This window comes from Cylas formicarius, unplaced genomic scaffold (assembly GCF_029955315.1).
Source record: "Cylas formicarius isolate icCylForm1 unplaced genomic scaffold, icCylForm1.1 PGA_scaffold_10__41_contigs__length_53128322, whole genome shotgun sequence".
Classification (NCBI taxonomy): Eukaryota; Metazoa; Arthropoda; class Insecta; order Coleoptera; family Brentidae; genus Cylas; species Cylas formicarius.
This window is the reverse complement of record NW_026844214.1, coordinates 48,609,138-48,635,276: the sequence shown is the minus strand read 5'-3', so window position 1 is coordinate 48,635,276 and position 26,139 is coordinate 48,609,138. Positions and strand designations below refer to the sequence as shown.

At 35.0% G+C, this 26,139-nt stretch overlaps 1 protein-coding gene across 1 annotated transcript; it reads right to left on the bottom strand.

The window, feature by feature from the left end:
• Positions 1-3,649: 3,649 nt before the first annotated feature.
• Positions 3,650-25,869, bottom strand: LOC132708119 (uncharacterized). The gene is made up of 4 exons (XM_060680248.1): positions 25,063-25,869; positions 16,294-16,388; positions 8,108-8,260; positions 3,650-4,470 (listed from the first exon to the last, which is right to left on the bottom strand). Exons 1-4 carry the CDS (start codon positions 25,759-25,761, stop codon positions 4,326-4,328), a joined length of 1,092 nt encoding a protein of 363 aa, XP_060536231.1. The 5' UTR covers positions 25,762-25,869; the 3' UTR covers positions 3,650-4,325.
• Between the last annotated feature and the right edge of the window lie 270 nt (positions 25,870-26,139).

Here is a 26,139-nt window from a genome sequence, read left to right as displayed (position 1 = left end):
ATATTCATTGATTCTTCTTGACTATAACTTCAAATTTCAAATCTCGTATTCAACCAACGAGAGGCAGCGACGTTCAGCATGGCCGCTGACAGTTCGTCGATCCGATGGACGCGTTCTTTTTTAACAGTGTTTCATCAGAGACCTCGTTAAATTTTCGATAAAAAAAAGTTCAAATGCGCGGTATATAATGAAAAATGAAAAATTGATAGCGGCGCTCGTTTATCGGCGAACTTTCTCACTTACCCAAACGATAATGGCCCATACGTAAGTCTATATTATTATCCCGTCAACGAAACCCACGCGCCATATACGGAATGTTTTCTTAACTGTGGATTTTCCCACAACGCACCAAATTGTCGGAAGGGACATAATAAAAACACAAGGATGAGCGTTATAAAAATATATTTTCTCTCCGAAAGTAAACCGACGCCGTGTCTACAATTTCGTAGACCCGTTTCAAGGCCGCGACCTGTGATAAAAATACGCCTAGTTACCATGTCTTTGTCTTCAGTTACATCAGATTTCACGGATTTTCCAATAATTGTACCGATTTGACTGATTTTGAAAATTTTTTTTGGTTATGTGGAAATTTTATGTATTCCGCAGTAATTAAAATATGTACTTCTCTAGTAAGTATAACCCTTTTGCTATTGTAAATAATCTCAATAGACATGTTCTATAAACTCATGTCCAAACGTATGCATCTAAAACCATGTCCTCACTAAGTGTTTAGAGTAAAAAATACCTTGAAAAATAAAAAATCGGTAATACTATTTACACATCTCTAGGATTCCTCCTGCACTCCTCCAGAGCATAACTGAACCTGGTTTCTATTTTATTTTGTACCTGTTGCTGCCTAAAGCAGGAACGATCAAATTCAATACCTTTTAGTTTTTGAACATGCTGAATTCAAAACTACTAACAGCAGTGTTGATATTTTGGTAACCTTTCTCTGATACACTGCTAAAGTTAGTTAAAGTAAAGTAAAAGTTTTTTTTATTAATAGTGGTAAATACAACATTGATGTTGGCATTTTTGAATTTTGCAAAAATAAACATCTACTCTATCTAAAAAATGCTAATATGTCATTAAATATCAATTTTCGATAGCTTTTTTCAAGCTAATTGCGTTGCGTTTTAGCTGTGACTTTTAATTGCTTCCTCGGCAATTTTTATAAATTACAGTTGGCAACTACAAGGGTAAGTATTGTGCTTAGAATTTTCAGGTTATAAGAAGATGGTTCTTCATTTATCTGATTTTCTCCAATTTGGCTATAATTATAATTTTTACATTGACTCATATTAATCCGAAAAAAATTACTTGGTTTGAATTGAAGACGTTATGAACGAAACATATATACATAATATGCAGCATGTGCTAGATTAAAGTGACTCATGGTCACGTCTTAATAAAGTTTTTGGTCCAAAGTGTCCACTTTATTGTAGAATTTGCAGCAGAAGAGAAATAAAAAAAAAGAAACAAAACGTTTTGAAAATATTTGTGATTTATAAAATTTAAATTCATTGATTTAGCATTTTTAATATTATTACTATTATTTGTTACGTAAATAGTTCTCTAATAACTCCAGAATACAAAAATTCCGCATACAACCCCAAAAATTAATTTTCAAAATCGGTTACTCTTTTAACTCTTTTAAAATAGAAATTCTTTAATCCCTAAACAAACCTAGTTTCCGCAGAAAGTCGATAGAAAATATAAAAAATTATGAAATTTATAATTAATGATTTTTGAAAATATTAAGAGTATTATTATTATTTTTACTTTAATAGTTTTTTACTTACTACGGAATACAAAAATTTACCGAACTTTTCTTATTTTAATCGCTTTTTTATTACGGCCGACTACAAAAGTTTGCCATATAACCTAAAAATTATTTCTTGTATTATCAGTAGAATCGCAAATCACAATGTATTTCTAATATTATGGTTAGTGACAGTATGCGATTAAGTAACTATTTATAAGTTATTTTGACATATTTTGACAACACTTGATGAATGCAACAATTTTCCACATAACCTAAAAAATATATTTGAAAATCGGTGAAATCTGGAAAATCATTTCGAAATTTGTGAAATCCGTGAAATTTTATGAGAAACTTTTTGATTTTGTGAAATAAAACAAAAACAAACCACAAAAATCCTATTTCTATACTACCTTCATGAGATAAAAAGTAAATATATTTTTAAGATCGAAATATTGATGAGATTCTGAAGGTAAACATAAAATAAACATAAACATAAACCCGAGCGTAAACATACAAGTTACTCTTAGGCGAGATTAAATTTATCACTAATTGACGGAACTATAAAGACACAGCAGTGAAAAAATCACCCAGTACATACACCTAAAAAGTCATGGCATGGGGCAAGACGCATTATAAACAGTTATTGTTCTCATGGACGGATAAATGACAAAACGGTATACACCAGGTGTCCCACGGACGATGGAACATTTTGACGATGTTTTATTGGGAAAACGAGACCCAGCACTTTTGCGGAAAATTGGTCACTTCGGTTTTCGCGAGGGGCAAATCACCCTCCAAAATCGGTACACCAGAATTCACCGGTTTCTACAAAGATTTCACAGGTTTTGAAAAATACTTCTTAGGTTACGCGGAAAACTTTTGTATTCCATCAAAATTTAAAAAAATATTAAGTAAAAATAGTAAATAGAAAACACAATTAAAACCTTTTCTCAAAAAGTGCTAAGGAGTATTGTAAGTGTCAGTGTTAAATTAAGAAATATAAATTTCAGCAACTCAGCATAAAAATATTTTCCGTTTTTTTTTCAAAAGTTTGTTTGATGCGTTTTTTTAACTTCAATTAAGTAGGGTTATTCCCCTCTCAATGAATAAACATGCTTAAATAATTTTCTCTGTATAAAACAGCCAAATAAAAAAATAAAAAGAGAAATCTGGTGTACCAATTTTGGATGGCAATATTTTATTTATTTACTATAATTTTCTGTTTTTTTAAATGTCAAAATAATTAGATTTTGTAAACATCGACCAACTTATTACTTTTAAGACAACTTATATTCGAAGTACTGGCGAATTGTGGCCAAAATTTCAACTTTCTAAATATTCAACTAATTTTTTTGCAATTTGGAAACGGACACTGTGTTATTATATTAGAGATAAAATGTGTGATTAATTTGTAATTTCAAATTTGGAATGTCATTTTTCCATGGAATGTAACAAGTCGCTAAATTGCTTGACAATTACTCTTACACTCGTAAGAAGCTGCGCAGAATGCACTGCGCATTAACGAAAAAAAAAATTTTAAAAATACGCTTAGTGATATGAATAGATAGACCCACTAGATAAAATTAATTTTAACTGGTTAATTAATAATGAACGTAATATCAAAGAATTTAGCGAACTAATTAATTAATTACTAAAAATCAGTCTAATTAGTGTGATAGTTAGTCCACGGTTTATTCTAGTTTGGACAAAAGCACCCCGAAATGTATCATGGGGACCTCTCCCCGAGTTTAATGAAATTTGAAGTTGTATTAGTTATTTTTTTAAATATATATATATATATATATATATATATATATATATATATATATATATATATATATATATATATATATATATATATTTATTTATTTACATTAGGCTTTCTAAATATTGGTTCTCAAAATTAAAAAAAAAAGTTCCATGAGAAGAAAAAAAAAATACTTATTGAACAAAATTACATAAAGTATAATAAAAAAATCACTAACCTTGCGTTTTTAAGGTTTTCAAAAAGTCGACGCTTTAACGTTAAAACTTGGGACCAGATAAATTTATTTTTACACAAATTCTCAAACATATACAAGTTAATTTTCACAATATAGCAATCAGAAGGAGGTGGGGAGAATGTTGGAATCCTCATCAGAACTAGAATAAAGAAGAAGTAGAAGAAGAAGAAAAGGAGAAAAATAAGAATTCATACTATAAAAAGTATAAATGAAAAACGTATTCGTATTCTACTTACATGGTCTGGAATGTTTGAAAACTAATAATTTTTTGTGTTTCCTTCTTGGAGACTCTGATAGTAACCAACGAAAATTACACTAAAGTAAAACGCTCTCTATAGCAACGGTAGATTGTCACATTTTTACTATACTTTATGTCATTTTATTTTTTTTTTTCAAATCTGGACAGGCGATATTTCTTCTTCTTTTAAATAAAAAAAAATTTATTAACTTCGGACGAAGTCAATGCGTTAAACAATCGATATTATTTCGATTGTGGAACTAAGACACGATTTTAAAGGCATCTTATTGATAATAAACGATCGGATCGATGGTTTGCACTACAAATCTGTCACGGGTCCGGATAAAATCACCCGGGGGGCCGTAGTTACGGAAGAAGCCGCGGAAATGCTGTCCACGGACGCTTTTCCATCTTCGGATGCATCCGACGGGCTCAATTCGCTTCGACGCAGCATGCCCGACAACCTTAAACAAGAAAATATGATCCGTTCAAACCTCTCCAACATTCACTGGAAACATTAAATATAAACCAGATGATTTATTAATGACAGGGGATGTAAAAACTATTCTTAAATCTACTAATAATATAACTAAAAAAAGAAAAGGGTAAAACTTTTCAGTATGAATAACCCGATGCCACTCGAAGTTGCCTAAGTATCGCCTGGAGACCATCATAATATAAATCACACTGCGATGACAATTTGTTGAATTTAACACACATATTGTTAACAGGGTGTTCAAAATGGATATTGGATCTGGATAATTGCGGGAAGAAAGTTGATTGATATCTCACTTCCAGCGGCGGCACATGAAACCGTATTGTTCCAGAAGAAGCGGATAATCGAGAAATGATACAGATTTACATGTCTCTGCTCAGAGGCAGTACAGCAAATCGTTTCAGTAGAAGATCATGATCCTCCACCATGAACTCAGATGCAGTACAGCGAATCGTTTCAGTAGAAGATCATGAAACTCCTCCATGATCATTAGATACTACTTTTTAACCTTTTCTGCACACCCTCAGTGGAATGGAGCGTGGTAGTCATAGTCGGACCTAGATCTAACGTAACAGTAAAATAATATTTTAATAGTGGATGAGCTAGAAAATGCCTGCAATTTTTTATTACGAAGCCTAAAATTTACATTGCACTGGAAACCATTTTATTAATGTGAGATACAAAAGAGTTTGGTTAAATAAAATCCCCAGATCCTTGTGGCAAGTTAAGTCAGGATAGTACCAAATATCACTGAATGACCATATTGACATTGGCCTGGATGTGATGGAGTGATATAGTTTTAGGTCATCTGTATACACAAGCTTGTAGTAGATGGTCAAATATATGAGATTATCTAGGAATATATTAAATAGAAGTGGTCCAGGGTTAGAAACCTGAGGCACACCAGATGTTGGAACAAAAGGAACTGATCTAAAGCGCTCATTCACAACGAACTGTCGACGGTGCAGCAGATAGCACCTCAACACTGAAATCAGCGTATGGGTAAGTGATGATCTATCTGGTCAAACGCTTTGTGGAAGTCAGTGTATATAATGTCAACTTGACATTGCTTTTTCAGGGAGCTATAGATATAAAAGACAGGGAACATAAATTGGTAATACATTATCTTTTCGCGGAAAAACCATGTTGTTGCGTAGAAAGTTTATTTCGAAAACTTGATATGCCGCCAGGACGAGCATTCTTTTTGTTTTTGAGTGCTTTGCTTGCTGATAAGACATCCTGGATCTTCTCTAACGTAATAGTTATTTTTTTTTCTTTCATTTTTCTCGTATCTCTTAATGACTTAAATTTAAAAAAAGTATTTTGTATCGACTTATTTTCATTTTTAAGACATCAAATACAGTGTGTTCAAGATGATAATGATTGTGTATCATGAGAATATGAGAAACAATAAGAAATACGAAGATGGTTAAATTAGAAAAAAGTTGCAAATTTTAAAGGTCACTTTCTGGTTGTCAATTTTTTAGTTCTACAAGATAGCGTGAACAGATTTATAGTCCGATGTTTCGCTTCTGCGAAATCATAGTCAACTTTGTATTACGAATACAACGATGTACGACGAAAGGGTTTTGGTGCAGTAGGTGCTGACTTGATAAATAATTAAAAATAAGATGAAATAATAAACAATAAATAGGTAGATCACGTCACATGTTAATTCATTAAACAAATTAGTAAAAAAGAACTTCCTACAAAAAAAAAGAATATTCAAACCGATAACACCTTGTAACTGTCGAATTTAAAACATTTCTTAACATCTTGTTCAAGGACTAGTCTTCTATGTTGACCATCAGACTGAAAAACTCGCTGGTAAACAATTTTTGCGATATCGCCATATAAAAACATTGACTGGAGTGAGGTTCAGCGAAAAAGGGGGCCATAAAATTGCTGAATCCTAGCCATTTTTTTGGAAATCTGTCCGATAGGTACTCGCGTATGATTTCTCAGATTTTGAATTCTGCATGTACGGCGTTCTGGTATTTTATACTGACAAAGCGGTGTTGCCGTGGCTAAGTAACTAATAAAAACAAAATTTTGAAATTTTGAGGAATTACAAAGAAATAATTTTGAATCATTGGGTTCAGTGAATATATAACGAAAACCAAATTAAAAATCCCACCAATAAAATGTCTTTAATTTGTCAATAGCATTTGTCAAAATTGGTTCCGGTGGAAAGTGCTGAAAACTTCACAGCGAAATATGTTAGATAAATAAGAAAGACTTGACGCGTGATTTACCTCTACTTTTAACTATTGTGACATTTTATGTTGTCCACGCTTAGGTAAAACTGAAAAAGTGCAAAAAACAGTTTACGGTTTATTTGTATCAAGGGAAGAGTGGAGAGAGGACAGAGTTGGCTCCTGCGATGGACTTGTCTGGTACACGGGCGGTGCTGGAGCGTACCGCGAAACAACGGAATCGAGCTTGTCGGTCCCTCTGGGTCAGTACTGCACTGTATTTCAGGCGGAAATTTGATGGCTATATTGATGGAGGCCAACCACGGAAGCAGGAGAGTATGCTTCTGCTCTGATAGTAGGGCTGCACTTATGGCGCTGAAGTCAGTCAGTGATAAAGGAGTGCAAAGGGGTACTGAGGAAAGTGGCCGAGGAGAGGAAAGTCACGTTGATCTGGGTCCCGGGTCACATGAGGCAACAATGAGAATGAAGCAGCGGACGCCTTAGCCAGGGAGGGCTCTTCCCATAGGCATATGGGAACAGAGCTCCGCTTGGGGATCGCCCCGTGTGTGAGGCGGGGAGCTCTTGAAGCCTGAGTGAGAAAACGATCCGGGGTGGACTGGAGAGTTGCTCCGGGATTGAGGCAGGCGAGGCTATGATGGATGGACCCGCCCTCCCTCCGACCAAGGAGCTGCTTAGACTGATCAGAAGGGAGTGTAGAGCTCTAACAAGGGCCTACACAGGACATTGCAGGCTTAGAAGACATCTTTGCTTGCTATGCAGCAGGATCTGCTCCCTGAGTGCCCTGCTTTGACATGGGCAAGATTTGGAGTCTTCGGACTCAGTGCACGGTGTGGGACCAAAGAAGGTGCTGACCTACTATAGGAGGGGCGGCATTCCGGATGCCCTCTAGCGCGGTCTGGAGGCGCAATGGGCCCATCTGGTGGCGCCCCCTTTTAATACCAATACCAATAACAATATGTTAAAAGAAAATACGATCCAGTCACACACAAACTGCATATTATTTTTTAGTAACAGTCCATCTTACTTGGAAAATAAAACAATATATAGAACAAATGTTCACAGCTTGAACCTTATATTTTTCTGGTCTTATCCCTCGATCACCACACAAGACGTCTCTTTTCCTACAACATTTATAGACTTTATAATTCCGTTCGGTTTCAAGCCTATTTTTTGAACTTTGAAATTTGAACCATTCTCATAATTGCTTTCATTCCCTATTTTGCAATTTACATCTTTTAATGGTATTTATTGCATTATATAGTATATCGAAATATAATTTGCCACTAATTAATAATAAAAAAAGAGACGCATAGAATTTTATTTTTTTAACAACCTTTCCAACCCTTTATTTTGTCTGTATAATATTTACTTACGTATAACTGTACTTACTCTAAAATTTTTAGATCTGCCTCCTCCTTTTTCGCCCTGGTGTCTTGCAGTTCCCGCCTCAACTCGAGCGCCTCCCTTTCCAGCTCCAACACCTGTTGGGCCGCTTTTATTTTTTCGTCCACGCTAGAAGACGCGTTGGCTGCCTCCTCTGCCCTGTAACGGTTCATTTCGATACATACAGGGTGATACTGAACCCCACTCTCATAAGTAGATATTCTGTTTCGATCGAAAAAATATTAATGCTGTGCAAGATCGATATATGACGTATCGTGAAGTAAAAGCATCTTTGGCCTTTACTATGACCAGCTTCAATAAGATATTACATGAACATGTCAACATGTCAATAAATCTGGTTTACTATTTACAAAACTTCTGAATTTCTTCTGCGTCGGTTGTTGTTGATCAGTTCGCCAATCATCCTGTTGGCTTCTTCAAAGTTTAACTGAAACGGTTTCAGTTCGCCAATCATCGTGTTGGCTTCTTCAGAGCTTAACTGAAACGGTTTCAGTTCTCCAATCATCCTCTTGCTTCTTCAAAGCTTAACTGAAACGGTTTCAGTTCGCCAATTATCAATTTGACTTCTTCAGAGCTTAACTGAAACGGTTTCAGTTCGCCAATCATCGTGTTGGCTTCTTCAAAGCTTAGCTGAAACGATTTCAGTTCGACAATCATCCTGTTGACTTCTTCAGAGCTTAACTGAAACGGTTTCAGTTCTCCAATCATCCTCTTGCTTCTTCAAAGCTTAACTGAAACGGTTTCAGTTCGACAACCATACTGTTGACTTCTTCAGAGCTTTACTGATACGGTTTCAGTTCGCCAATCCTCCTGTTGGCTTCTTCAGAGCTTACAGTTTCAGTCCGTCAGTCATCCTGTCGACTTCTTTAGAACTCAACTGAAGCAAGTTCGATTCATCAACAACCGATGCAGGAGGAATCCAGGAGTTTTGTAAATAGTATTACAGGGGCTTGTGGCAGTTTCTTTGAAAAATTAAAACCTGGTTTGTGCAAGAGGTAAAAGTAAAATATATTAGCAATACAGCACCTATACAAAGACAAGAAACAGGACGAAGGAAGTTTAACTCAGTAAAGATAGAAGAATGCCCAAAATACTTCAAAAAGACTGTAGAAAATTAGTAACTCTTTAGAGTGCGTTAATCAAACTCTTGTCCAAAATTCTGAGCATATTGTTAAGCCTGAAAATCTCTTGTTCTTTCTACAAGATAGATTCTGTTTTTAGTCTTAAGGGGAAAGATAACTCTCAAAAACTACCCCCAGTGCTATATCAAATATTAAAAAAAACCAAGAATTTAGTGCAAGAGCCTATGAAGATCTGTCTCCACAAAGATATAAACTACTCACAGGTACTGAATTTTAATACGGACATAGACAGGTCTGGTCTGCCAACGGTAAAATATTTTATTTGATCGAGAAGAAGCAGAAGATCCATTTGCCGCTTCCAAATAGTGCCTGAGCATGCCCACGTATTTATTATTCCGATAGTAGTATGATTTGCACTTGACATAGAAACTTATGGTTTATTTCATATAAATCCGCTTACTTGAACATATCGCAGTTATCTTTATAAATTCTACTTTCCTCTGGATTTTTTTAAAGAATTTTTTTTAACGCCATGTTATACCTAGTTCTCTTCCTGTACTTACTTATTTCTAATGTTGTAACAGTTGGCATAATAGCTGTGTTATCGCTATCTGAATTTAGATCTAATCCCGTTTTTTTTTCTGTTTTTTTCGGTTTATTTGGCTTATTTTGCTTTTAAATTTATGAGAGGATTCATTTATGCTGAACTATATTTGCTTGACCGAAAAGCCATGTTTTTTTACTCTTTTGATTGGACGTCTTCCAACTTGCTTATGCTTTTTTGCATGTAAATTGCTTATTATTGTTGAGTTTTTTAATTGTTTAGTATACGCATGCCTAGCGAGAGCCTCGCTTCTTTGCTCATTGAAATGTAAGATCTAAGATAAGATACTTGAATGTCTTGACTGTATGGAAAACATCCTTACCGCACTTGTTTCTCAACTTGATTTTTCTGTGTTTGGTGGAGATTTCAATGTTGATCTGTTAAAAACTAATACTGCCGCCGCTTATTTTCGATTTTCAAATACTCTTACCAACTTCGGCATCACAGAGCCCACTCGGGTTACTAGTTCGCTTCTTGATGTACTAGTCACCTCTAATTAATCTATATGTGACAATATTGAAGTTAATGATATGAGTGATATTTGAAGATCACTGTATTAGCTATTATCTTGATTCGGGTTTAAAGTCCGTCGTCGGTTGGAATTACTTCCTAACGTTTCGCTAGCACGAGTCGCGAGCTTCTTCAGAGGTCCTTCCATCTCCGATGTTGGACGTAGACAGTCTAAGACGTTATTAGAAAAGCGTTTTTTGCAAATTTATGGTAAGTGGGTGTTCGTGAAACCAGTTGGTTATTGCGCACAGATCTCTCTCTATTTGCAATTATATTTATCTTTTGTTTCTAGTGAAGCTTCAAGTACTGCTAGTAAAATAATGGTTCTAAAATTAAAGGGATGAAATTGTAAGAAACGCCTCTTTTAAGATTACGCTAAATGATCAGATTATCTCTCCTTCTTCGGACGTGTGCAAAAATTTAGGATTATGGTTTGACGGTGACTTGCGGTTTTCAAAACCTTTTATCTCAGTGTTGCAAACAAAGTCCTTCTTAAAGTTGAGCCCATTGTATATTCATAAACATCTTCTCTGTAAGGAAATGAAACTTAAATTCTGTGATATGTTAGTTTTGTCCCATGCCGTTTATTGCAGTATCGTCTTTTGGCCAGTTTTACTAAATCGAGATAAGGAAAGACTCTAACGACTTCAGAATGCTTGTATTCGTTTTAGTTTTAATCTCAGCAAGCATGACCATATTTCCCGGCGATTTACCTTTTTGCTAAACTCTAATAAGACTCCCTCTTACTTGTTTAATAAACTTTGCAGAGGAAATGAAATTCATAATCGAGACACCCGTCATTGTTTGAGATATTGCGTTCCTAGACACACTTCGGTAACTTTCCAGTGATCTTTTAGCTATAACGCGGTTAAATTATTTTTTCTACTCCCGTCCGTAAATTACCTAATTACACACCGATCTAGCATGCGGGAGCCGTCACTTTAGTTCCCCATGGATCCGAGCCACTTCGGACATTTCCGGGATTTTACCGCACGGGTTTAGGAGCATTCGGATCTTTTCGGAAATATTTCGCACGCCTTGAATTGTGACGTTTGTCAATTCTGTCAGTGAATGTATTCGTGTTGTTTTGCAAAAATGTACCCAAAAACCAATACACAGTAGACTAGTCGGTAAGTAAAGTGACACTTATAATTTAAGTTTCCCACAGAAAGTTTACATACCGTTAGCATGAAATTTCGTGGTTTTTACAGTTTTTAAAAGTTTAAAAGTTTTTAAAAGTTAAATAAACAACATAACATTTTAAAATTGTATTTATTCCGTTGTTTATATGACATATCCAATAATACATCTCTCTCTCTCTTTCTCTGACTAACGTACACAGTTAAAAAGAGAAAACAATAGCAGAACCGATCGGAACGAAAAATAAATAGGTTTGATGGCAACTAGTAAATATTTGTTAAATTGTGGTTTTTTCGTGACGGTCGTAGAAAAAGTATAGTATATATACTAATAATATATATGCTAATAATATAATAATATATACTAATTTTCTATTCCCATCTGTAAAATACCTAATTAACCACCGATCTAGCGTGCGGGAAGCGTCACTTTACCACGTCAGTTTCGTTTCCCATGTTCTCGGAGATATTTCCCACGCCTTGAATTGTGACATTTGTCAATTCTGACGGTCATGTCAGTGAATGTATTCGTGTTGTTTTGCGAAAATGTACCCAAAAACTAACGGTCGTAGAAAAAGTATAGTATGCAACTCGTTCGGTAAACTTTTTAAGTCACTCGTTTATTAAACACTCGCTCCGCTCGCGTCAAATAAACTCGTGAGTCAAATTCCGTTTACCGCACTTGTTACATAATATACTATTACCGCACTTATTCTGGTATAATCTCCCTTCCCACAATAAAGTCCTTCAAAATAGCGTTAATATTGTGTATTAGGCCCGACAGTATCTAGTAAAAGCGTATGAGTTTATGATGTGCGTTTATTTCTTGGATTTACGATGTATATACGGGCGTTGGTCCGTTGTCTTGGTTCTTGTGCCTACATGGAAGAGCGCATTTTGCGAATGTCGCCACTAACAACTTACAACTTATTTAATATTAAACACGTATTTTTAAATTACGCCCTTAAGCTTAAGCTTAAGTAAAACCAAGATATTTGGAATACAATAAAGTATTAGAAAAGTATTTATATTTCAGAAAATTATATAGGTATTTGGTTCGGACTGCGTTGGCTTTTACTTGATGAAAATCCCTTTAACATAAATTAAATTAGAGCAAAAAACGTTCAGATTTTCACAGTTCTAATTTAATTTAATTTGAGCTATTTGGTTGTTTATAATCTACTATAAGGATCAATGAATAAAAAAAAAACAAAGAATTATCGTTAAAATTAGATAATCCTTTCTCTTTTCTTCGCCCCGCAGCAAGAGAAAATATTATTTAACATCAAAATGGAATACGAGCAGCGGGGCAATGTTATCGTGGACCTACCGCCATATTACATTTTCCCTCGGCGATGCTGTCGCGTTCGATAGCACAAGAACATGTCTTATCGCTGGATATATACTTTCACTCCCCCTAGACGGACCCTGGTTTTGTCAACAGGACGATTATTGTGCGGAGCGCAAAAATTCGCTATCGAAATTTTTAAAACCGGCAAAAGTAGGGTCCATTAGGTCCATTAGAGGATGGAGAGTAGAGAAATACATGTAAGAGGAAACGAGGCTATTTTGGAATAGTGGTTTCATAAAAATTGCACAAAATTTATATGTTGATTATTCAGTTTAACATAAATAATTCGTCTTAGAATTACATATACAGGGTTATGGACGAATAACTTGTGGTAAAAACCCGAAATGTTGGTTGCTTATATAAGCGAATATGAGCTATATATGTAAAAGATTTTAGGCCATAGATTCGTTTTTTTAATGGAACACCCTGCATAGTTTTATATTTTTAGATTCTGCGAAACATTTTGGAAATTTTTCATGTAACATATATTTTGAACATTTTCGGAGATAAAAAATACTTTTTAAGAAATTTGGCATCAAACAACCCGAAATAAAATAATTTTTTATCATAACATAGTAGGAGAATTAACTTATCGCCTAAATAGAAAAATCTGGATACTTAAAATCTCCGTGGCAAATAGGAAAATTTACCACCAACCAACATACTGTGGGACCCATTACAAAAAAGGGCTAAGAAAAATTCATCACTGGTCCTACAACTCCGGAATTGCTACACTGGGAAACTGCGTATTAATGCTGCTTAATTAATTCAGGGATTTAATTCACTGCACAAAATTCCTAAAAAACCCAGATGAAAAATTCTTACAGAAACATTAGAGTTTCTGATATCTTCTTATCTTCTGAGATACCATGAATAGACACGAATTCTTTAAAACACACTTGTATATCACTGACTACACCAACTTTCCGAACCAAAACTCGATAAACAAATGAAGCAATACAGATATGAGACCTCCTAAATAGGCATTTTGATTATCGCTGTCCCCTAGCAGTTCAATTTTCCAATTATTCTCTTGCGTTCATTATTGGTAACTGTTTTCTTTCTTTTGCCGGTGCGGCACATATTCCACTTTACTTTTTAATGCAATGGTAGAGTTTTTCTTCTAAAACAACAAGAAATTCGAATTCTGTACCTTCAAATCTATCGAACGACTTGTTTACTTTATTTACCTCAAAAAAGGCGATGACGGTATTTTCCACCCGTACGCATCATTGAACCCGCTGCTCTCCAAGTGCATCTCAGCGAAATTTTCCATTGTAGGAAAAACATACTGTCTATTCATCTTCTGGCTCTCTATCTAAATCGAATTCCGGAGCAAGTTTTTCTGAGGAATTTGAAATATTTAACTTTGCGTTAGACTCACTACCTGGTTCTAGGTCTTCTGATTTTTGCTTTCTTTTTCCTCTCTGGCCTCCTCTTTTTGGTTTTTCGGCTTTCTTAATAGTCTCATGCAAAGTTAATTTGGTTATATTGGTTATTTAATGGTTTTGTCATTGCTTCCTCCTCAAGTTCTCCTTTTATATGGAGAACTAAAGACAATCGTTGATTTTGTGGCACCGGTGAAATATCAGAAGAGATTACAAGCAAACCAGAGTCACATCCTAGCTGCTCTATTGTTGAGACATTCTTTAAAGATGGACCCGATATTCCCTGTTCTGTAGATTGTTCTACTTCGGTTGCTGCTTCATAGCATAATTTTAAAACGCCTGATGATTCGCCTTCATCACCGTTGGCCGCTCTTTTGCTGATACGCCTTACCAAACAATTCGACAATGTCATACGTAGTCAAATGCTTATTGTTTTTACGAAGCCATATGGTTACCTCCTCAGTATGGTTTTAAAGGTACCATAAATGAATTGTGCAAAGGCTGAACCTAGTGGGTACAATAAGTTGATAACGACAAGAGGGTTACGTCATTATCACTTGTCGTGTCAATAATATCTCGGTTTTTTGTATAGCTATAATGCCCGTCTGTAAATAAATAAGTTTCAATCCATCCAAACGGACATGCTTTGCCTATTCAACGTAGAAGTGCTCCTCTTATTAAAGTATCTGTCATCTTTTTCCTTCCAAAAATAATCGTTGATGACACAAATATACCAGCTCGGCTCGTACTTGCTACTACTCTAATAAGAGCACCTCTTTCCGCGAAATCATTGCGACAATTTGCTTGTTACTGCGTCTAGCAATAATTTTTGGTAATTTTCTTTAAACCACGAGAATACCTGTTTCGTCCACATTGAAAAAATAATTGCTTGCATCCATAAGCTCTTCTGTAAAGGCAAGGGCTCTTGCGAATGACGTACCGATCGGCTTCCGCATGGAAAGAATATTTTTGTTTCTCTCTCTCTTTAGCCAATATCGGCCGGCTGCATTCGAATTAAATGGATTTAGAATGCTTTTTCTAACAGCTAATTGGTAAGCTAACCTTATATTCATTTGGCTTAATCCGTATAAATTAGACTACATTTTAAGCGCATATTTTGAGACCAACATGTTCAGTTGGTGTGTTCACTCTGTATATTTTCTGTATACTGCAAAAAATGCGCAAGAAAAAATTATGTTGGAGTACTCGAAATTTGTTCCATATTTTTCACTGTCCGAGTTAAATGAATTTTTTGTTTAGTCCCTTGCGTTTTGATGTTGATTTTTTTTAATTTTTAATTAACATGGTGACTTTTACGTTTACTTTGTCAACAATTCATAAATAGTAGGATGTAGCAATTTCATTTTATAAATAACCATAAAATTGAAAATTTGAAAACAATAAATTTATTATAAGATTTTTTAGTCTTCTTTTAGCAAAAAATGGTCTGTTACATTATTTCTAAAGATTCGATAAAGGCACAGAAAAAAATTGTTGAAAGAAGGCTGAGCAAAATAGTGACAGTTCTGCCAAATAGAAAACTAGTTGTCAAAAAATTAGTTTTAATGTGTCAATTATTAGTATTACCAAGCAAAAACGCATTACTTAAATCATAAAAAGTTTGTTTTTATTACGATATATTTTCATATTTTTGTTTTTGTTTATTTCTTATTTATATATTAATGCAGGGTTGTGCCGCACATGCTTGTGCTTGTGGTTGTTAATAATACTATAAAGTTTAACAAATAAGTATATAAATAAAAATTATACCGATATACAAATTTTGCCAAAAATATTACTAAAAAACTACGAAATAATTTCAAATCAAGTTCCTCAAGTTTTCTTAAATGTCAAATTGCGGCACAGTTTTCAAGTGTATTTTGATAGGAGCAACATTTTTGGATACACTGTTCAATAACTATAATCATTAATAATTCAATTAGAAGTCGTCTAATAACATTTTTATCTCACCAATTATTTAAATTACTTTTGCCCATGGTCACATGGTCTACATATTTTTTCCTTGTCTGACTGGCACTATATCATACTCTTTGCTCTGCGTTCAAGTATTACAAGTGCTACGCTTGGATCACTTACCGCATACCGCTCGCGTTCAGATTCTTGAGTTGTTCCTCGATTTTGGTGATCCTGTCGTTATTGCGATTTTTTTCGGTCACTAAATTCAAATGATTCTGAAACAATTTCATTCATCATTAGTACTAACATTGGGGTCAACTTCAAAACAAATTATTTATTCATTTAAAAATCGCGTTCCATTAAAAAAAAAGAGCTTGCTACTTTTTGACCCACCCCGTACATTGACCTGAGGTGACTTTCACTTGTTGAAAATCCATTTATCAAAATAAATGAGAACTAAAAGTTCAGATTTTCACGAAATTATATGTTTTTACACGAGAATTTAAGTTCAATAAAGGAGAGGTATTTAAATCTAATTGATCGTTAAGCGATACATTTGAATGTCTCATTTTGTTAATCTCCATGGCTTTCAATTTTCAAATTTAATTTTCTACTTCTTGTGGTTGTCAAAGTTGTCGTGAAAATGTGTTTTTCTGTGTTTAAGTTTGTAGCATAATTAGAATCTAGACTATTGTTTATAAACGCTCTTTTATGTTCGTTAATGTTTTTCTTGAAAGATCTACCTCTTTGTCCAATATAAAGTTTAGGACAAGATTTTTAAAAATTTTCCAATTGTGTTGTTCTGAAAGCTATTTTTAAACCACATTTTGACAAATGTTTTGAAACTTTTTCACTGGGCTCCTCTAGATATGTAATTGTCTTAAATTGTTCGTGTTGTGTATTAGGTTTCGGATAAATAGAGTCTACTGTTGTATGGATTTGTTTTTTATTTATAATTTTATCTATAATGGACGGATTGTAACCGTTGTTCAATACAATTTGTTTAATGATATTAAGTTCTTTGTTGTAATTTTCTGTTGAGGGTGGCGTATTAAGAAGTCTGTGTATAAAAGAGTGAAATGCAGCCATTTTGTGTGTATAAGGGTGACTTCAGTTGTTACGTACGACTGTGTCCGTGTGTGAATTTATGATGAATCGAAAAATCTAATTTGTTTGCCGTTTTCGTAATAGTTAAGTCTAAAAAATTAATAGAGTTATCCTGTTCAATATCGATAGTGAATTTTATACGATAATGTATATTTGATAAAGATACGGTGTTGTCGAAACAATTGCCATGTAAAAACATATATAAAATCTGAACTTTTAGTTCTTATTTATTTTCACGATGTATATTTTCTATTTACTGAAAAAACTGCATATATTTTTTTTATTGTAGCTTAAATGTTCAGAAACGATGTGACAAAAAAACATCTTTATTTAAATTTAAATTTTAGGCACGTTCAGAATGTTTTAAAAGAGCCAATTTTATAGTCGATGATTGGCACACTCACATAACATAAGTTTGCCAAGAATCAAACTAGCCCGACCACATACCCTTTGAGGTGAACCTTTAGGGTGGACAGGCCTACACGCGGTTCACACCTTAACCCGATAGAACATGGGATCAAATGGGTAGGTAAAGTCTGTTCATAGATATAAGAAAGTGACTAACTGATACGAATTAAGGAAAGACCCGGGCAAACTGTACGAATAAAATATTGCCGAACAGGTCCGTACTTTGCTTAGCATTTAATTTTTTGTGGTTTTGTTAGGAAAGATACTAAACAATATTTATTTATCTATTTATGTATTTTTGTTTCAAGCTAAAATAAAATTACAAATTATTTTTATTACCTGCTTAAATTACTTAAAATTATTCATACACATAATATGTTAGTATCAATATCGCTATCATTCCCTGTTCTAATTATTATTTGTTCTATATTATTTGCTATATGGATATACGATTGTTCTGCTTTCTCTATATGTTTAACAGAATTTGCCCAACTATGTGGAGGAATGTTAAAAACTTCGGTTCCTATAAGTTTGAGGACATTGGAGTTAACACGGGGAAAAACATTGTTACGACGAATGGCAGATTTCAGTTGGTGTCAAACATGTTCAATGGGATTAAATATACAGTGGTAAGGTGAAAGCCTTAAACCTGTATACCCTAGATTTTTTGCATAATTATCACAGACGTATTCCTTTTGTAGGTTCAAGCTTTGTAGAACCTCAATTAATGTAGTTTTGGATTGTTTCTTTTGTGTCACATGAGGAAGAGGTTTTAGTCAACTGTCTACTGAGATAACTTGCATTGTCCATTACAATTACGCTATTAGGAGGAACGTTTGGAACTAGTTTGTTTTTAAACCAACTTCCAAATAAATCAGCGGTGGTGTCTTGTTGGTAATTCAGATAAGAATCTTTCATATTTTTCGCAGACAAAGAAAATCCATTGGGAATTCAACCATCTTTAGAGCCAGCATGCAAAATAGTCATTCTTTTATCTCTTTTTGATGGCGCGTTTGTTTTACACTTATCCGTTGAGTCAACCAAATCCTTTTCCGGGGTATCACAAGTGTTGAACCAGGTTTCATACAAGTAAATAATTCGCCTTTGTCGTTCTCTGTAAATCCTTTTTTTCTAGATATTCCAGTCGCCATTTCCGAATTCTAAAAGATTATATTAAAACTTGCCATTTGTCAATTTTTTTAAATCTAAAACCCATGTGTTGAATAACACTTCCATAAGGAAGTTCTGCCACATTTAACACCGGTTTCATCTTTTTCAACCCTCATAATTAAGATATCTAATGTAGGCACGCTTTGTTCCTGGTATAACTGGTAAATTTTACGCCGTATTATATCTTGATCACTTTCATCTACACTCGAGAAAATGTCAGCATCGCTTCTTTTTTTCGTCAATGTAGCCGTTTCTTCTAAAGATGGTTGCTTGCTGGCACCACGTTCAATGAGAGTCAAATAAACAATGTTTATAACTTCCTTAGTCTCGATAGAATAGTGTTTTGTACATTTGGGCGGGAGCATCTCCTGAGACTAGCACATATTTTGCATAATTCGCACACGATTCAACACACGCTGTATTACACACGAAATAAGAATGATTATTAATAAACTTAAACTAAGTAGTATACCAAACCAAAGAATATTCAACACAGGTGAGTATAAAATTATTTTCTATTACGGACCACAATTTTACCTGAATTTACATTCCGAAACTTTAGGTAATAATCTTGTTGCATTGTATGTTAATGACCACCTTTGAATAATCCCATTTAAAAGCAATTATTAACTTTACTATTTTTTTTCTATAAACTATGCATATGACCCAAAAAATCAATATGCTATTTGGAAGACAACTTCATATGAATGAGTTTAAATTTGTCAAGAGTGCTGATCTTGTGAAACAAATGAAACGTGTTCATACCATAGTTATAGTGAAGGTAACAAACTTGTTTTAGACTTAAATTATCCGCCCTTGCAACTGGAATTTTCACTTTATTCGTGTTTAACCATTTGGATGGGGTTTAATTGTGTTAGCTTCATACATACTACACCGCAAAAAGTCGCTCAAATTATCGCTTTAATCGAAAGTGAACTTGGCCAGCGAGCTGTTGCTCGACAACTGGATGTGACACGCGCAGCATTTCGATATGAGGAGACTGGATCCTTTGCTAGGCGCCCTGGGACAGGCAGAAGGCACATTACAACGGCTCGTGATGACCGCTTTATTGTGTCGTACAATAATAAGAAATCGTCACCTTAATGCGGTTAACTGCCTCATGAAGTTCGAAGAGTGACGATTAGTCTCAGCGGACAGTGAAAAGAAGACTGAATGAAAATAACCTGACCCCAAAAACAACTGCAATTGGTCCAAAACTTACTCCAGCTCATCGAAAAGCACGCCCAGGCTTTGCACGGGATCATCTGAATTGGACATTCGACCAATGGGAGTTCTCAGATGAGACCAGAATATGCCTTTTTGGTAGTGACCGAGGAAAAAAAGTGTACCGAAGACCTGGAGAGCGATTTTAAGAAGGAGCGGAGCCCTTATGGAGATGGTTCCTGTTTCACGTAGTACCATATGTCGACTACATTGGAGAAGAATTCATTTTTATGCATCACAATGGCTAGGCCGCGCACCGCAAGGCTCGTACAACATTACATTACAGAGGTCGGTTTTCGAGTTACGGAGTGGCCAGCATGCAGTCCCGACCTAAATCCAATCGAACATTTATGGGATGAGCTAAAACGGTGAATTCGAGCTAGACTTCGTACCCCAACTTCGATCCCAGAGCTTATTGTTGCAGAGTGGCTTAACATTCCAGATGAAACAATAGCGAACTTGATTAGACCTCTGCCTAATCGAGTAAGAGATGTTATTAGACCAAGAGGGGGGCCATACCCATTATTAAAAAATAAGTGTCAATTTAAACTCGTATTAAATTATCTTTCAAACAGCAGCACAAAATATCACAATGGGCCGATTTCTATGCACGCAAGTTTACTTTATGATTTCGCAGAGCCGATGCACCAGATTTCACGCGATTGTAGCTATCCTTAAGAAAAAAAAAATTAAATTATTTTTCCAGATATTCGAAATATCATAATTATACGTAACAATAAACATAAAAATAAACGATTTACTGCTACGAATTGGAGACACGCGTTCCTCGAACAGCGCCTAATGGAAATCTAATCACGCTAATTTGGGGCTTTCGGGCAAATTAACTTCGTCGAGTAAAAAGCAATTTCTGGGGGGTCGCCTCTCTTTCTCTCGGTCCGCCATGGATTGGCGTTAGTTCTCTGCGAGATATCGGGTTGCGGCGTAACCGGAGAGCCCCATCAGCAGGAGGTCTTCGCCACAGCCTATGCCGTCAGGGCAAACAACAAGATTGGTCGCTTAACGGACCAAACCCCCTGCCTAATAGTCGATACCGCAGTCTGCGGGTTGCATTTTGTGTGTGTGTGTGTGAGGGGGGAGCGTAATCTGGGCACCCTTTATTACCGCAATTTAGTTACCATTAGAAAGGCGCACGGTAATTTGGGACTTATTACAGTTATAGTTATTCTTAGGATCAAAACCTCTACCTCTACCTCTACCTCTACCTCTACAGAACCATGGTAAAACCCATTTCAGAAGATGTTTGTTTATTCTGCATTAAGTAGGTCTTGCTTGACATGAACCGTAACGAATATTTGTGGAAACTTGATATTTTTATTTAAAACATATATGGACCGTTTTAAATTTGCGCGTTTGTTTTTACATCAGGTGATATGTATCGTTCTTACGAATTTAATCTAAATTGCAGTATGTTCGTATATATTACGAGGCTGTTTTCACTGGATAGTTCAAAGGATAAGGGTAAGTATGGTCTGTTCATAGATATAAGAAAGTGACCAATTGCTTTTGAATGGGATTATCCAAGGGTGGTCATTAACATACAAAGCAACAAGATTGTTACCTAAAGTTCCGGAATTTAAATTCAGGTAAAAGTGCGGTCCGTAATAGAAAATAATTTTATACCTACCTGTGTATATTCTTTGGTTTGGTATACTACTTAGTTTAAGTTTATTAATAATCATTCTTATTTAGTGTTTAGTACAGCGTGTGTTGAATCGTGTGCGAATTATGCAAAATATGCGCGAGTCTAGTGTATCTGAGGAGATGCTCCCGCCCAAATGTAAAAAACACTATTCTATTGAGACTAAGGAAATTATAAACAATGTTTATTTGACTCTCATTGAACGTGGTGCCAGCAAGCAAACATCTTTAGAAGAAACGGCCACATTGACGAAAATTCCAACATCAACTATATGGAAAATTGTGAATGATTCCATTTCAGCGAGGAAAAAAAGAAGCGATACTGACATTTTCTCGAGTGTAGATAAAAGTGATCAAGATTAATACGGCGTAAAATTTACCAGTTATACGAGGAACAAAGCGTGCCTACATAAGATATCTTAATTAGGAAGCTTGAAAAAGATGAATCCGCTGTTAAATGGCAGAACTACTTTATGGAAGTGTATTCAACACATGGGTTTTAGATTTAAAAAAATTGACAAAAGGCAAGTTTTAATGGAATTTTCTAGAATTCGGAAATGGTGACTGGAATATCTAGAAAATATTAGGATTTACAGAGAACAACAAATGCCAATTATTTACTTGGATGAAACCTGGTTCAACACTTATGAGACCCCGGAAAAGGGTTGGGTTGACTCAACTGATAAGTGTAAAAAAACGCACCATCAAAAAAAAAGGTAAAAGAATAACTATTTAACATACTGGCTCCAAAGACGGTTGAATTCTCAATGGACTTTCTCTGTCTGCGAAAAATATTAAAGATTCTTCTCTGGATTACCATGAAGACACTACCGCTGATTTATTTGGAAGTTGGTTTAAAAACAAGCATTCCTCCTAATAGCGTAATTGTAATGGACAATGCAAGTTACCACAGTAGACAGTTGACTAAAACCCCTTCCTCATGTGACACAAGAGCAACAATCCAAAACTACATGTATAATAACGACATTTATTTTCAGGAAGATTATACCAAAAAACAATTAATTGAGGTTCTACAGAGCTTGAACCTACAAAAGGAATACGTCTGTGATAATTAAGCAACCAATCTATGACATACAGTTTTAAGGCTTCCACCTTACCACTGTATATTTAATCCCATTGAACATGTTTGGCACCAACTGAAATCTGCCATTCGTCGTAACAATGTTTCTTCCCGTGTTAACTCCAATGTCCTCAAGCTTATAGAACCCGAAGTTTATAATATCCTTCCACAAAGTTATATTCGGCGTATATAAAGGTACGTCATAAGAATACAGATAAATGTTTATTAGAATCTTACAATTAAATATTTTTTGAAGGTTCCTGTTATTTAACACTTTAAAATGTGGACCGTGAAATGAAGCAGATGTTCCCCTGTTAGAGATGGTAGTCGAACATAATCACAATTTAGAAGACGAACTAGCTCAGCAAATAAAAAACGGATCCATTTGTCTTCGGATGCTAAACAAATTGTTTTCAATGTTTACAATTTTATAAGAAATTCAGAAGGAGACGTATAAAAACAAGTGACATAGAACGCAATAAGTTGTCACTAAATTCATTTATTCATTCATTCATTTATAATTCATTAGATTAGCATCTTACTGTAGAAAACAACTGACAAAGGGTGGTGCAATTTTTCAAAGGAACTATTTACAAATCTTTTGAATTCCTATTGCGTCGATTATTTATAAATCAAACAAAAATTAACAAGGCTTTAGGGAGAGAACATTCAGCGCAAAAGACGAATGTTAGAAGATCACCGACTGAAACCGGCCAGATTACTCTGTACACTAACTTTTTTGTTACTTTGTAAATACGACAACGTTATCCATAATTTTCTTGAAATATCCGATAATGTCTAATAAAATTCTTTGTAAATCAAGTTTAGCTTTACTTCGAGAAAGAATGCATCACACCCGTAAAGAAATAGACCAAATCAATATGACTTTGGTACCAATATCTTGAAATTGCTTTCATCTTGTCCACATACGAGTTCAAATATGATTCACGACAAAGTTGAAAATTATCGTTCATCTTCTATTCAGAATATCATTCAACATTTTTAAAAACTAACGTCAACACTGGGGAAACTATCGAACTCTTTTCAACTACCACACACTGTGGTAAATGTATTACGGCACCAACTTTCTGAGACGGAAAAATCAGTTCTTGCAAAAAGTTCTTTGCCCCACATATTATCCCCAAAAGAGGAAATAATTCCAAATCTCATAATGTAATATTTCAAAGCCTGAACGAATTGCTCTAACATCCTTAAAATCTAATCCCGATATCGCAACTGACTATCAGGAAAAAATATTCTTACAGACGGATCCTACTCGTATATAACTTAAAAAAGATCCTAACGTCATCTATGAAACGCAGTCTTAAATCTGTTATTAAGGCTTCTCCATTAGAATCCGTCAAAAAGTATGTTCACTCCTCATAACTCTAAAATTCCTCGCCTCCACGAACTCCCTAAGATTGACAAGCCACCCCTTCGACCTACTGTGAGCCCCATTGGTTCTCTCTATGGAGAAAACTGATAGTTCCACACTTAATTCCTTTCATTTACTATTAAAAACCATTACATTAGATCCAAACGATATTCTGGTTAGTTTCGACGTAGAATCCCCCTTTTCTAAACTCCCTCATCCTGAACCTCTGAACATTATTTCAGGTAAAGTCTGTTCATAGATATAAGAAAGTGACTAACTGATACGAATTAAGGAAAGATCCGGGCAAGCTGTAAGAATGAAATATGGCCGAACAGGTCCGTACTTTGCTTAGAATTTAATTATTTGGGGTTTTGTTAAGAAAGATACTAAACATTATTTTTTATAAGATTATAAAGATAATATAAAGACAAAGATTTTAATTGCAATATGTAATTAGATCTAATATATTAAAATAATAAGTTACTTACACTTGTTCAAGAGTGCCCCAGGCTGTTAATAGTTAATATGACATTTTCTTTAAAAAGTGTTCAAAGGTGCCCCCCTCACCCCTATATGAGCTGTCTAACGAAAACCATTGTTGACAGAAATTCAAAATAGGAATCGTTGGATTTAGCCCTAATCGTTACCTATAGCGACGAAAACAGATTTGACGTCCATAAATTTGAAGTTTCGCTTTTACGAAGTACAGAAAAGTTATATTCAGGTATACATTTTATCTTTCAAGGGGACAAAGTATCAGATCATACCGCTAAATCTACCACAAAATTGATTAAATGAGTCAGTGATTTTAATCTATTTTTTTAAAACAAAACCCTTTAACTCTCAAGTGATTTCAAAATGGTTTACAAAACGGTTCAAACCCCCACAACATGTAAAGTTAACTTTAAAATATAACGGAACTCACCACGCTCAAATACTTGTCCTCGATAATATGTTTAACTTTGGCAATGAGGGCATCTTCGCGTACACGCGCGGCTTCCCGAACTTCCCTTATTATGTCGACGAGCATACCTGGCTCGTACTCCCTATCGTAATGCCTAACATTCTGGTGCTGCTTGAGTGTATTTAGTTCAATTCTCAGTTCCATTACTTCCCTGGATAATTTCCGATTGTTCTCTATCAAGGAGTTGAGCTGCGTGGTCAGTTTGCGAGCGAATCTTTCGTCGAAAGAATTCGAGCTCGAATCGCTTTCATTGGGCAAACCGGGATCTGAGAAACGCCGCTTGGTTGCTTCTTCGTTTTGGTCCATATTGGCAACCGGTAGACTCATGTAGTCGACAATATCGGAATGTACATTGAAATTGTTATTGAAAAGAGACGAATGTCTCGACGAACCGAATACATTCCCCGGATAAGCATATCTGGGGCAATTCATGGGATATATAGGCAAGGACATCGGCTCCGATTGATTGGAACAATTCAAAAATGAATAATAGTTATGGGACAAGTCGGGGTTCTGGTACGGGTGACCGCTTAACGGAAAATAGTTGCAAGACGACATGTTTATATCAAAATTGGTAAAGGCATCACCAGAAGATTTCTTTTCGCGATTTTTCTTACGTCTCGTTACACTGGGAGGGTTTGCGTTCATTTCAGGAGACATCGTAAAATGATAAATTAAAAATATAAATATACGGCACAGATCACAATAATGCGCGAAAAAATACAAATTTCCAAACAAAAACTACAAATTTACCACCTTTCGGGAGAATGTCACCCACCATAGATAATGGTTTGGATATGTTCATTGGGGCACCTAGCTCAAATCATTCGACCAACCGTCAATCGTAGTTTGATCACAGGAATGGAAAAAGAATATTTCAATATTAAGTGTATAAAGTATCGCTTCTTGCGGAAACATTTTATACTACAATCTTTAAAAATAAAATTCCACCAAAATAATCAAGCCTCGGAAAAATTGTGTCGTGTCTCCGGGCTTTAGGTGAGTCTACAAGGATAAATTAAATTTAGTTATTCCTAT

Excerpts from the sequence above, each read along its gene's own strand:
- LOC132708119 (XM_060680248.1), bottom strand. The coding sequence starts at position 25,761 with ATGTCTCCTGAAATGAACGCAAACCCTCCCAGTGTAACGAGACGTAAG. Across the intron at positions 16,389-25,062 it reads AGGACAAGTATTTGAGCGTG|AATCATTTGAATTTAGTGAC; the intron begins GTGAGTTCCGTT and ends AAATTGTTTCAG. Across the intron at positions 8,261-16,293 it reads CTGAACGCGAGCGGTATGCG|GGCAGAGGAGGCAGCCAACG; the intron begins GTAAGTGATCCA and ends GAACCGTTACAG.